A 14,208-nucleotide genomic window follows, 5' to 3' on the forward strand; every position below is an offset into this window, starting at 1 on the left:
GGAATGGACAACAGAGTGTCTGCTCCCTCTCCCTGAGATAGATGGAGGACACAGTGAGAAGGTGGCCATCCCCAAGCCAGGAAGAGAGCCTGCCCTGGGAAACTGGATTGGCCAGCACCTTGACCTTGGACTTTCAGCCTCCAGAACTGTGAGAAAATACATCATACACATCTGGTGCTTAGGCCACCCTGTCTAGGGTTTTTGTTATGGCAGCCCAGGCTAACTAAGACACCTTCTACTTGAGGAGGACAGGGCCCCACACATGAGGCGGAGGGGATGCTGGGCTCACCTGGTTGATCATGCACGTCTCCAGCTCCTCTTTGGAGAAACCCGATTGGCCCCTTTCCTTGCTCTGATAAAACGGAACAGAACAAATTCTCAGAGACACTTTGGGGCAGGAAGGGCTCCCACTTTCCACCCAAACCAACATCTAGTCAACGAGGGGATGCTTTCTCAAGAGCTGATCAAATACGTCGACGTTACACGTACGGACAGAAGCATGAGACCATTCATTGTCCTTGTGATGAAATAAATAGATGGATGAATAAGTTGCTTTACTATTCTATTGGCAACAATGAAGATCTGTGAGATGGTATGTTATTTCAGGTAACACAGTATAATGACACTGGGGAGGTTTTACACTACACACTGCCAGGATGTTTGGAAAACTCGGTCCAGGCAATGGCCCTCCCTGGATTTTGACCATGGCCACTGATGTCCAATACTCCAGCCAGCTGGGATGAACAGTCAGACAAGGGCTGAGTGTGTGGCTGGGGGCTGGGGGGCCTGTGTGTGTGTGTGTGTGTGTGTGCACGTTGCATGCATACAAGCCCCAAACCTCACCCGGTACCACATGAAGATGGTCTTGAAGGCGTTTTCGTTGGAGCAGGAACCGCAGGCCATCGTGATGAGCTGGGACATCCCTTTAGGAGCCACCTGTGGGGAGGGAAACAGTTGTGGGCTCCCCACCTCCCCAGCTGGAGTGGGGCCTCTGCAGGGGCTGCACACTGGGCCCTGGAGGCTGTGGGAGGCTGGGAGGGAAACAGGGATGCAGTCCCAGAAGCAGTCTGATTGGGAGGGTGGACGAGAGGCCCCACAAGGCCCCAGGCTGGAGGCCAGAGAGGAAAAAAGGTGAAGAAAAGCCCAGACATCCCTCCTCACACAACCTCTGCCCGGAGACACCCACATTTTACAGGTGGGAATTCGGGGTTCTGAAGGACTGTAATCCTTGTAGCAACTGAAACCCAAAGGAGGACTGACGGGCACAGGCAAAGGCCCTGTCGTGGGATCAATACTAACTTCCCCGGGTTCCCTTTTTCCCGCACACAAGGGATCCCAGCTTTTATTGCAAAGGAAAATTAAAAAGACTCTTCATGAAAGAAACAGCACGAAGAGCAAGACTGAAGTAGAAACATCCCATCCTTAATCATTATGGATCTCAGTCCTTTCCTTCCCTGCTGCTCCAGCCTCCTGGATCAGAGCTGCGGGCCAGCGCGGTGAAGGGCGGAGGTGGGTTCTCACGGTGGCAAGCTGTCCCCACAGACTCACTGAGAGCAGGGACTCCCGGAGCTTCTCCACGAAGTTCTCAGGAGGAAAGATTCCAAGGGCAGGTCTGTTGATGAATGTGCTCTGCAAAAAAGCCAGGAGACCAGCAGTGACTTCTCCACCTGACCCAGCTCCCACCCACCAGCGATGCTTTTCAGAGCGGATGTGTTCCACGCTGTGGGGAATGATAGACTTCCCTGCGTTTTTAGAGAAATCCACTAGGATTGCTCTGGGTTTAAAATAAAGAGTCAATTTCTTGGTTGGGATATTGCACTATCACTAGGTAAGATGCTACCATTGGGGGAAACTGGATGGAAAAGACACGGGACCTCTTTGTACTATTTTTTGCACCTCCCTCTGAATCTGTAATCTTAAAAAAAAAATCAGAATGATTGAAAAACAAAAAATGGACAATAACAATTACTGGTGAGAATTCTCATTCATGGCTGGTGGGGATGTAACATGGTGCAGCTACTTTGGAAAACAGGTTGGCAGTTTCCTATAATGTTAAACAGACACACACCCTATGACCCAGCAGTTCGCTCTGAGGTATTTACCTAAGAGAAAAATGACAGCATATGTCAGACAAAGATGTGAATGGATATGAAGGCTTGTTGTGTCTTTTATCTTCAGTTGCCAAGAAATGGAAACAGCCCAAATGTCCTTCCACTGGGGAAATGATAAATAGACTGTGGTATATGCACACCATGGAACACTGCTCAGCAATGAAATGGAACAATCTACCCACACACTTAACAACACAGGAGAATCTCAAAGTCACGATGCCGAGTGAAAGAAGCTGGAATCAAAGGGTCACCCACTGCAGGGCTCCATTCCTACGACATTCTGGAAAAGGCAGAACTATTGGGACAGAAAACAGCTCATGGCTGTCAGGGGCTGGGGTGCGATCGACTACCCATGGGCTCAGAGGAATGTCTGGGGAGATGAACGGTTTGTGTCTGGATTTTTTTGGATTTTGGTTAAAAAACAAGTAACATAAAATTTACCATCTTAGTCATTTCTAAGCATATCGTTCTCAGTAATGTTAAGAATATTCATATTGTTATGCAACCATCATCACTATCCATCTCCAGAACTCCTTCATCTTACAAAACTGGAGCTCTGCCCCCACTAAACACTGACTCCCCATTCTCTCCTCCCCCCAGCCCCTGGCCACCAGCATTCTACTTCCTGTCTCTGATTTTGAGGACGCTAGCCACCTCAAATAAGTGGAATCAAACATTATGTGTCCTTTTGCGACTGGCTTATTTCATTTAGCATAACGTCCTCTAGGTTCATCCATGTTACAGCATACGGCAGAGTTTCTTTCCTTTTATTTTTTCTCCTTTCCTTTTTAAGGCTGAATAATACTCCACTGTATGGATATGCCACATTTCCTGTATCTGCTCATCTGCTGATGGACACTTAGGTTGCTTCCACCTTTGGGCTACTGTGAACAGTATGAACATGGGTGTGCAAATGTCCGGGTTTTGACAGTGGCTGTACAATTATGCATTTTTTAAATTAAAAAAATTTTTATTTATTTATTTTTGGGCTGCACCGCGTGACTTGTGGGATCTTAGTTCCCCGAGCAGGGATCAAACCTGTGCCCCCTGCAGTGGAAGCGTGGGGTCCTAACCACTGGACCACCAGGGAATTCCCAGATTATGCATTTGTTGAAACCCACAGAACTGTACCTGCAAAGGATGGATTTGACCGCATGTGAATTACACTTTAATTAAAAAAAAAAATGGGGAAAAAAAAAGAGGCTTCAGTAGCTCTGCAATTTCTAAATAGAATGAGCCTTAGGAGAGCAATCTGATGAGGGAGCTGGTTAATAAATGAATGAGCTGCATATGAAAAAGCAGTTTTAGACCCCCCCCCGCCACCCCCCCACCGCACCATTTTGATAGATGTGCGTCCAGAGAAGGATTTACCTCTGTAAGGAAATCAACAGTGCAAACCTGATGCTAAACAGACACTCACTTCTGATACCCAGGAAAGGAGGGAGTGTTATTTACAACAAAAAAGAGAACCACTCTAAATGCCAACATTAGGTTAAGTAAATGAAGGCACATTAACTGAAGGTGATGTTGTATTGCCGGAAAAATGGCGTGTAAAAAGAATGTTACAATTTTACTTTAGGGTTCACTGAGTGTTGTACCTTCTATGGGTTTTGATAAATGTATAATGATGACACGTGTCCACCATTATGGAAAAGACACAAATGGAAATGCAAATGGGGATAAGAATAGAGCGGTCCAGTCCCTCCAGGTCTAGCCAGTGCCCCCTGGAAGGCTTGGGAAGAGTCTGGGAGGGATCTGCTCAATGGATAAGCAATGAGGTCATCAGGAAGTGGATTTGAGTAATAGAAAGGGATTGTACTAAATGCAATGCATCATACTGGATTGGATTCTGGGGACCAAAATAATGGACACTAGTGGAAAAACTGGGGAAATCTGAATAAAGTCTGTAATAGGTAATGCACCAACGTTAATTTCTTAGTTTTGACAAGGGTACGGTAGAGAGGTGAGGTGTTAACATTGGGGCAAACTGGGTAAAAGGTAGATGGGAACTATCTTTACAACTTGTAAATCTGAAATTAGTCAAAAATAAAAACACTGAGTCTGGAATTCCCTGGCGGTCCAGTGGTTAGGACTCGGCGCTTTCACTGCCAAGGGTGCAGGTTCAATCCCTGGTCAGGGAACTAAGATCCAGCAAGCTGAGAGGCACAGCCAAATAAATAAATAAATAATAAAAATAAAAACAATGAATTAAAAAGTATGGAAGGTTTGATTGAGCCTGGGATTTGGGAACTTCTCAGGCACCCCTCTCTCTCTTGGACTCAATCGTGTAATAAACTCAGTGCAAATCCAAATGGTGGCATCACCCCATCGGAGGAAACCCAAGGATAGGGAGGCCCCAGCACTCATCCTCCTGGTGGCGTTGGGATTTGGCGTGGCCCACTAGAGTTTGTGGCAGGCTCATACCTCTGTTGCCTCTTCTTCTTTGTGACCAGCCGGGTGGGTCTAGGATAAGCGGTGGAGGGAGTGAACCGTTTTCATTGTAGAGCTGGGGAAACGGAGGCCCAGAGAGGTCAAGCAACCTGCCCCAAGTCACACAGGAAGGGGCAGCACCACGACTCAAGCCCAGGTTTGCTGACCTCACATCCCACCCTCTGCCAGACGCCGCAAGCAGCCTCCACCCGAAAATGTCAGTGCTGGACATGAATTTACTTGGCACAGCCCAGAGACCTTGGGTGACCTGTGGGGGCTGCCGAGGGGCCTTTTGTTTTGGCTTCGAGGTATTAATGGGGCTCCAAAGAAATCAAGCATAGCACGAGAGCAGGGTGGAGGCGAACTGCCATCACTGGCAGTGGGGGAAGCGGCTCACAGAGGGGATGGCCGGGCTGGCAGCGTGACTGCCTATCTGGGCCCAGGGAAGATGTGGAGGTGGTATTCCTGTTTGGCAAAGCATGATATTCATGAAGAACAGAAGATTCCTGGGACTTTGGGTAGCAGAATCAATTGAGGACAGGTTTCTAGAATCCTCGCCATCAGACCTGCTGTAGCAGGAAGAGAATGAGCTTTGGTTTAAGTGGCTGTGCAACCTGAGGCAAGTCACTTAACCTCTCTGGTCCTTAGGGTCCTCATTTGCAAAAATGAGGATCCCTTCTTGGGTCCTCAGAAGGAGCCAGTGGGAAAACACAACATACAGATGAGGCAGGAGCTCAGTCTTGAAGGACAGAATCACTCAGGTGGAAAGGCCTGGAGGTCACACTGATGTCTTAGCTGACCAGGCCAGCTGCCCTCCAGCCAGCCTAGCCAAGGTGCCACGGATGTCAATCGGCACTCATCACACATTGCACTGACTGGGCATGCGCAATGCCCAATAATTATTGTATAACCTGTGGGCAATGTAATGAGATGGTCCTGGTGACATAAGAAGTTCTACCTGGAACCCAGATATTGGATCCAGGTGACACGGCACATGAATAATGGATGATGTGTTTGGGGTACAAAAGGGTTGATAAGCCCTTCTCAGAACTTCAATGACTTGGCAGGAGCCTGCCCAGGACAGGTAAAATACCTTGACCACCAGCTGAGCGCATTTCCCGCTAAGAGTTTGGAAGACCCAAGACGTCAATCACCGGTCGTCTGGTCTGACGCCCCAGATATACTCTGCTGAGCTTGTGGCGGTCAGCTGTCACTTCTCTAAGGCTGTGCCGGTCACCGTGCCCTCTGCAGGGCATCAGCACAGACTGTGATCTAGACAATGAACTAGACTACGGTCTAGATAGTGATCTAGATGGATCTAATCTGTGATCCAGACTGTGGTCTAGACTGTTCTGGACTGTAATCTAGACTGTGATCTCGCCATCAAATCCAGCACCAAGGACTGTGCCCAGCACATAGTAGGCACTCAGTAAGCAAACAGATGTCAAGAAATGAGGCTGAAGAAGCAGAAGCCAGATCACAAAGGGCTTTACACTTGCAGTGGAGGAGCTGGGATGCATCCTGAAGGCAGTAGGTACCAGGAGAGGGTTCCAGGTACAGCGCAGCTTGGAGGGTGGTTTGGAGGAAGTGAGAATGGACGTGGAGGTGGGAGGGAGTGATGAAGAGGGGCTGTTGAGGAAACCCCAAGTGGAAGTTGGGGGCAGAGCCGGGACAGGCCCCGGACTGGGTGGGGGAAGGGAAGATGGGGGGTGGCATCCAGGTCCAGGTTCCGGGCAGGGATGGGTGGGGGCAGGTCATCCCCCGAAATCAGAATCTCTGGGCCTGGAAGTCACGTGCTGCTGGGCGACTGTGCCTCCGGAGGCAGCTGACACTGCAAATGTGTCTGGTGTGTTTGTTGACACAGTTTTTTAGCACCAACTGCTGAGGCATCTGGGATCCGCAGAACGTTTCGAAACAAAGCGGGGCTCTGAATGTAAACAGACGCATGGAGCCACCAACGGGCCTCGCCAGACACCCTCCGGAGGACACGGCTTCTGCTGGAGCAGCCCCTAGACTTGTCAACTAATTGGAGGCGAGAACCATGTCCAGGCCCCTCCCAGGCAGGCACACCCACAGGTAAAGAGGACCTGAGTTCTTTCCTATTATCTTCTGCTGTTCAGATTCATGGGAAAACGTTTAAGCCTGGAGAGTCGGTTCCTGACACGGTCGGGCTCTCAGTCCCCCTGCTTTTCTTTGATTTCCTTTTAGGAATCACACTCTTTGTCATGTGTGGACACGTATGTCACACCTGAGAAAAATGAAAGCCCCAATGACAGGCAATGCCCGGGAGGGCGGGGAGTGGCTGGAGCTCTCACACTGCTGGAGGGAGAAGATTTCCCACGCCCAGTTTGGAAAACTGTCTGGAGAGATCTGCTGAGGCCAACTGTGTGCGCTCACCATGGCCAGAGACGGACTGGCCTTGTATCATGGGACGTGTGAATGTGCCATCAAAAGACACACTGGAAGGTTCACAGTAGGAAGCGACCCAGATGCTCATCAGCGGTAGGTAGGATGTTAATTGCAGTGTGTTCACACAATGGAATGATTAGAGCCAGGAGGATGGATCCTCTGCGGCTACCAAGGATGCATCTTCAGATGGATTTTGAGTGAAATAACCCAGACGTGATAAAGAGCACACCCAGTACAATTCTACTTATGTGCTGTTAGAAGTTAAGGGGAGGGCTTCCCTGGTGGCACAGTGGTTGAGAGTCCGCCTGACAATGCGGCGGACACGGGTTCGTGCCCCGGTCTGGGAGGATCCTACGTGCTGCGGAGCAGCTGGGCCCGTGAGCCATGGCTGCTTGGCCTGTGTGTCCAGAGCCTGTGCTCCGCAACAGGAGAGGCCACGGCAGTGAGAGGCCCGCGTACCGAAAAAAAAAAAAAGAAGTTAAGGGGAGTGGTCGGCCTAATTTGGTCTGGGGGAATAGGACCTGGGTCAAGGCATGTTGAATTCAGTGGGGGTGAAAATCATCTTACCCTTGTGATATAGAAAGCACAGACATCTCTATGGTGCTTATTATCTACGTATGTACCACACCGTATACATATATACCACACACCATAGGTGTGTTGTAGGCACAGTTATGAAGATGCCCCAAGAAGATGTCCCAACCCTCATTCCATCCCCGGGACTGTGAATATATTTGTTTGGCCAAAAAGTTCGTTCGGCTTTTTTCTGGGAAAATCACAATGAACTTTTTGGTCAACCCAGTATCACATGGCAGAGGGAACTTTGCAGGTGTAATTAAGCTTCTTATTCAGTTCAGAAAGGAGACTGTTCTGGATTTTCTGGATGAGCTTAGTGCAACCATACAAGCCCTTTGCTAAGGGCAGTGGCAGAGAGAGGGATTGGACCAGCTGTTGCTGGCTTGACGATGGAAGTACCACGTGAAACAAACTCTGCCAACGACCTGCCCGAGCCCCAAAGCGGATCCTCCCCCCAGAGCTTGCAGCTAAGAGCCGACCTCAGCTTCGTGAGCCCCAAAGCAGAGCATTCAGCTAAGCCGGCCAGACTCCGGACCCACAAGACCTGTGAAACCATAAATGCGTGTTGTTTTAAACCCCTAGGCTGGCGGTAGTTTGTGACGGCAGCAACAGGAAACTAACGTCTAAAAAGGCTCCTTAAGGGAGTGATAATTGAAAAAAGAAAGTTGAGAAACACTGGGTTACAAGGGAAAATTCATTCAGCAGTACACTCAGCATGTATGCATGTCTCCGTGTGTGTGTGTTACAGCCAGTGTCAGCAGTCATCAACGGCGCCCACCACAGAGGAGAATCTGGCTCCGAATGTTGACAGTGCCGAGGATGAGAAACTGTGTGTCACCTGCCCTCTGCCTGCCACTCCAGTCATACGTGGATCCTTCCCGGCCCTCTCTGCTCTGGCTGCGCTGTCCTCTTTTGCTCCTGAAGGTCTCTGCTCCTCTCCCTCCCACCCTCCTCTCCCTACAGGGACCACTCTTCCCTGACCCCCGGCCCCTCCATCCCCAAAAAGCCCAGCTCCCGTGGGTTTTATTCCCAGCACCTCCTCTAGCTGTGTGACCTTGGACAAATACTTAACCTCTCCGTGCCTCAGTTCCCTCCTCTGTAAAACAGGGATAACAACAGTAGCTGCCTCGTAGACTTGGCAGTGTTCAATCTGTGAAGTGCCAGCCACAGTGTTTACACATATTATGCTCGTAACTGTTGTTCATTATTACCACTGTCACTGTTTTATGCCCACAGAGCACTGGCTGCCTCGGCCTGTAGCACTTAGTATGTTTGCAATTCTCTACTTATGTGTGTGGCTAACTGGCTGCCTCCATGGGAGCAGGGCGTTGTGTTTGTGCTCACCCAAGGCGTACCAAGCACTTAGCGCATAGTATGTGCTCAATAAATATTTAAGGGATGACTGAATGGTTGGACTATTTCCAAAGGCTGCTCCAGTGATCCTCTGAATCTCTGTGAACACTGCATAACCCGGGGACTCACCACATTTTGAGGCTGTTGGATGAGTTTCATGAGAGCAGGATGGTTGTAACCTGGGGAGAGGAAGATATGGTTAGAGACCAGCATCGGATCTGGGGGTCCCATGCCCCTCCCGCCATTGCCTGCCCCCTCCCTTCCCTTCCAACCCTGCAACTCTCTTTACACACAAAGGCCCATTCCTGGGACCCAGCCCAGATTCCCCTGACTCAGAGTCACTCAGGGTGAGGCCCCCAGATCTTCCACTAGTTCTCTGGATGACTCTGATGTTCAGGTGGGAGACACACTGGACTAGACGGACAGTGAATGAAGGTTAAAGCTAACTCGGGACCAGGGTTGGGAGGGTTCCCCAGGCCTGTGTGATGAATTGCAAACGTGGTCCTTGCCTTCCCCGCCGGTGTCCACTGCTTGAGTCAAATCTCAACAGGCATTCGGTCAGGGACTGGGGGAGGGAAGGATGCTGGCTGCACTCTGCGACCAGCACAACCGGTGCTGCCTGCACACATTTGCTCATGTCCAGCCTGGGCCTGCCACCCCGCGACAAGGCCGAGGATGCCCTTTGATTCCACAAAATTGCTCTTCTACGAATTTATCCTACACGTGAATAAAAACCCATGTAGGGACTTCCCTGGGGGTCCAGTGGTTAAGACTCTGTGCTTCCACTGCAGGGGATGTGGGTTTGATCCCTGCCCAAGGAACTCAGATCCCACATGCCGCAGGTGGCATGGCAAAAAAAGACAAAAACCAAAAAACCTGTGTACACCTATCTTCATGGTGACTCGCCAACATCTGCAGGCTTGAAAGCAACCTAATGTCCATCAACAGCAGGTCAGTTGTTGCCAGGATTAGCAATAATGAACACAAAGTCTCTTGCACATAGTAGATGCTCGATAAAATGGGAGATTTTTATCATAGAGGAGGGAAGAGTAAGACAGGCCCACACAGCACTGAAGCCAGATGTCCTGGGCTCTGCAGAGCCTTTACTGCCATTTACTGAGCATCTACTATGTGCAGGGGGCTTTCTGTTCCTTATTGCTAATCCTGGCAACAACTTGCGCAGAAAGGCCAAGTTTGTAGGAGGCACAGAAGTCAGGAGACCAGATGTAAGACCCTCAAAGGCAGATGCCAAGTGTTCAGCCCGATAGATATTGGTTGAATGATGGAACAATGTGAAGATACAGTGACACAGGCTAGAACTCAAAAACTGTTACAGATGAGAAAAGACTAATCAGTGACTCTTGGAAGCAGACTTTGGAGAAAAACCCCCAGTCTTCAAGTATCACATTTTTTTTATCATGCATACTTTACACCTACTTCCTTTAAACCAATTAACTTTTTATTTTTAATTTATTTTATTTTATTTTATTTTTTTGCAGTATGCGGGCCTCTCACTGCTGCGGCCTCTCCCGTTGCGGAGCACAGGCTCCGGACGTGGAGGCCCAGCGGCCATGGCTCATGGGCCTAGCCGCTCCATGGCATGTGGGATCCTCCCGGACCGGGGCATGAACCCATGTCCCCTGCATCGGCAGGCGGACTCTCAACCACTGTGCCACCAGGGAAGCCCGAAAAATAAAAATTTTATTGGAAAAAAAAAAGTATAGCTTTTTTTTTTTTTTGGTATGATTCTTTTTATTTTTATTTTTTATTTTCTGGCTGCGCTGCGCAGCATGTGGGATCTTAGTTCCCCAACCAGGGATCGAACCCGTGCCCCTGCAGTGGAAGCGCAAAGTCTTAACCATTGGACTGCCAGGGAAGTCCCCTATGGGAGTATAGTTGATTTACAATGTCGTGCTAGTTTCAGGTGTCCAGCAAAGTGAATCAGTTATACATATATATCCATTCCGTTTTTTTTTTTAAAGATTCTTTTCCCATAGAATCTCATCTTAATGGGAAATAAATAGGTTCGAGGGACTGGGCAGGGGGAAAGCAGAAGAGGCATGGAGACCTAAAGGGGGGTCTCAGGGGAAAGACCCCAGGCGGCTGAGTGCAGGGGCTTGGAGGGGAGTGGGGAGCTGTTGATGCGGAGCCCAGGATGTCTGCCATCATCCACTAAGGGACAGGTTTCATCCGACGCTCAGCCTACAAACCAGCGGATGCCATGGGTAATCCATCGACCCAAGAAACATCGACCATCCAAGCTACAAACAGCAGCCACATGCATGTGCCAATCAGCCCTGTCTGTCCCGTCTGCCATGCACTCCTGCAGCAGCACAGCCTTGCTCTGGATGGCCAGGAGATGAGCCTGGTAAGGCAGAGGCTACTGGTGCCCCTCCAGGTCACCTTTCCTGGGCAAGCCACCCCTCTCCCAGCTGCTCTGTGTGTGTGTGTTGGCGGGGGTGGGGTGGGCAGTGCTGTTAATGGCTCCAGCTGCCTCCTTCTCTGGAAAATTGCCCCTGGTGAATGGAAGCCGCTTCGCCCAAGAGATGACACAAGTCCTTCCCTCTGGCAGCTGATGGGCAAGGACCGACTGGCCCAGGGGTACCAAAAGGCCAGCCTCTTTGCCTTGGTCTGGGACCGACTCTGGGGTGCAAAGCACGCTTCAGAGACCCCCGTGGAATCAGGCTGTGGCTGGTCTCTGGCTGAGACCTCATCTTTCTTAATTTCCCCCTGCCCTCTGCTTTCTCCCTCCCTGCCCTTTCTCCCAAGAGCTCTCCCTCAGTTAAACACTTGCACCAAATCCCTGCCTCAGGATCTTCTTCCAGGAATCCTAAGACTGCTGACATTGGACATGGGTTCACCTTCTACCTATGCTTCCTCTCCAAGCTTTGCTCATCTACCTACAAAATGGGCATATTTACCCAGATCCATACTTGTAGGGTTTTGGGGAGGAATAAATGAGAAAAGACATGTAAAGTTCCTAGTAATACATGCTCTACGAATGACCTATTCCTTTTCTCTGCCCTTGAGGGAAGCGTCTGGCTGCACACAAGGATGCACATCTTGGAAGGAGTGGCTGAAGTCTGGAGAGCCACAACTAACACAGAGACAGAGGCTACATCCAGGGACTGATTTTCCAGCTCTTACCTATGGGGACAGAGGAGATCTGGGAATAAAGATCCAACATCCGGTTGCCATCCACATCCACCAGGTAATTGCCTCGGCTCTCTTCATAATTGCAGAAAAAGTGCACAGCTTCTGCATTCTTGGGGAAAGGAGAGACTGGATCAGGCTCACTGCAATTCCTTAGATCCTCAGTCTTTCAGGATTAAACTTGAATTGATGAAGTAAGCCATGTCCTGCCCATTTATGGACACATGGACGGTATCTGTGGGTGCTGGCAGTGTTGGATTTTTTGCCCTGCTGGTAATTACATGGGTGATTTGCTTTATAATTGTTTATTAGGCTGTGGATTTGTATTTTATGATTTTTTTCTGTATGTGTTTTATATATCACAACAAAAAAGATTGAGATATAACTCTGAAGAAGATTCTGAAAAGTTAAAATGTATATAGTAAGTCTTAGGGCCTAAGGAAACTAAAAAATATATAGTGATTATGAAAGAAATGAAAACGGTACACTAGAAGATATTCACTTTATGTAAAAAATTAGAAAACGAAGAGAGGAACAAAAAAGACATGAGACAGAGAGAGAACAAAAAATAAAACGGAAGCTGTAAATACAACTACACCAATAATAACATTAACTGTGCATGGATTAAACAATTCAACAAAAAAAATCAGAAACCATCAGACTGGATAAAAAGATTCAGTTATATGCTGTCTACATGAGACATACTTTTGTGTGTGTGTGTGTGGTACACAGGCCTCTCACTGTTGTGGCCTCTCCCGTTGCGGAGCACAGGCTCCAGAGGCGCAGGCTCAGCAGCCATGGCTCACGGGCCCAGCCGCTCTGCAGCATGTGGGATCCTCCCGTACTGGGGCACGAACCCGTGTTCCTTGCATCGGCAGGTGGACTGTCAACCACTGCACCACCAGGGAAGCCCGAGACATACTTTATTTATTTATTTATTTATTATTATTTTTTTTTGCAGTACGCGGGCCTCTCACTGTTGCGGCCTCTCCCGTTGTGGAGCACAGACTCCGGACACGCAGGCTCAGCAGCCATGGCTCATGAGCCCAGCTGCTCCGTGGCATGTGGGATCTTCCTGGACCGGGGCATGAACCCGTGTTCCCTGCATCGGCAGGCGGACTCTCAACCACTGCGCCACCAGGCAAGCCCCCGAGACATACTTTAGATTCAAGAATACAAATGAGATTGAAAGTAAAAATATGGGAGGGCCTCCCTGGTGGCGCAAGTGGTTGGGAGTCCGCCTGCCGATGCAGGGGATGCGGGTTCGTGCCCCGGTCTGGGAGGATCCCATGTGCCGCGGAGCGGCTGGGCCCGTGGGCCATGGCCGCTGAGCCTGCGCGTCCGGAGCCTGCGCGTCCGGAGCCTGCGCGTCCGGAGCCTGTGCTCCGCAACGGGGGAGGCCACAGCAGTGAGAGGCCCGCATACCGCGAAAAAAAAAAAAAAAAAAAATATGGGAAAAGATATATGATTCTCACAGCAATCATAAGAAAGATGCAATGATGTCTACTAATATCAGACAAAATTGACTGTAAAACAAACAAAATGTTCCTAGAGGTAAAGAGAGGCATTTTATGATGACAAAAGGGTCCATCCACTAAGATGACTATAAACATATAAGCACCTGATAACACAGCCCCAAAATACATGAAACAAAACCCAACAGAATTGAAGGGAAAAAGAATTCTATAAGACTAGTTGGAGACTTCGGTACCTGGTTTTCAGCAATGGATTGAACAAATAGGCAGAAGATTAACGTGAATACACTCCAGATCAATAGATCTCACAAACATGCATGGAACACCCCACCCAACAACAGTAGGGTACATGTCCCTCTCAAGTGCATGTGGAACATTTTCCAGAGTAGATGATATGCTAGGCCATAAAAAAGGCTCAATAAATTTCAAACTCAAAATAAGTTTCCAACCCCAATAGAATGAGATGAGATTAGAAATCGATAACAGAAAGAAGTCTGGGGGGTTTCCCCGGTGACGCAGTGGTTAAGAATCTGCCTGCCAACGCAGGGGACATGGGTTCGAGCCCTTGTCCAGGAAGATCCCACATGCGGCGGAGCAATTAAGCCTGTGCACCACAACTACTGAGCCTGCAGTCTGAAGCCTGCAAGCCACAACTACTGAAGCCCGAATCACTAGAGCCTGTGCTCCACAACAAGAGAAGC

The 14,208-nt window shown here is 49.2% G+C and overlaps 1 protein-coding gene across 1 annotated transcript in view; it reads right to left on the minus strand.

Moving 5' to 3' along the window:
* Positions 1 to 14,208, minus strand: part of ABAT (4-aminobutyrate aminotransferase) — an 84,025-nt gene that overhangs the window by 13,530 nt on the left and 56,287 nt on the right. Inside the window, exons 5-9 of the mRNA XM_060120209.1 lie at positions 12,027 to 12,144; positions 9,009 to 9,058; positions 1,549 to 1,629; positions 844 to 936; positions 290 to 352 (exon numbers count right to left, since the gene is read on the minus strand). Of these exons, the coding sequence (XP_059976192.1) occupies positions 290 to 352; positions 844 to 936; positions 1,549 to 1,629; positions 9,009 to 9,058; positions 12,027 to 12,144 (405 nt within the window). The remainder of the gene's footprint in view (positions 1 to 289; positions 353 to 843; positions 937 to 1,548; positions 1,630 to 9,008; positions 9,059 to 12,026; positions 12,145 to 14,208) is intronic.

This window comes from Mesoplodon densirostris, chromosome 16, assembly GCF_025265405.1.
Source record: "Mesoplodon densirostris isolate mMesDen1 chromosome 16, mMesDen1 primary haplotype, whole genome shotgun sequence".
Lineage (NCBI taxonomy): Eukaryota > Metazoa > Chordata > Mammalia > Artiodactyla > Ziphiidae > Mesoplodon > Mesoplodon densirostris.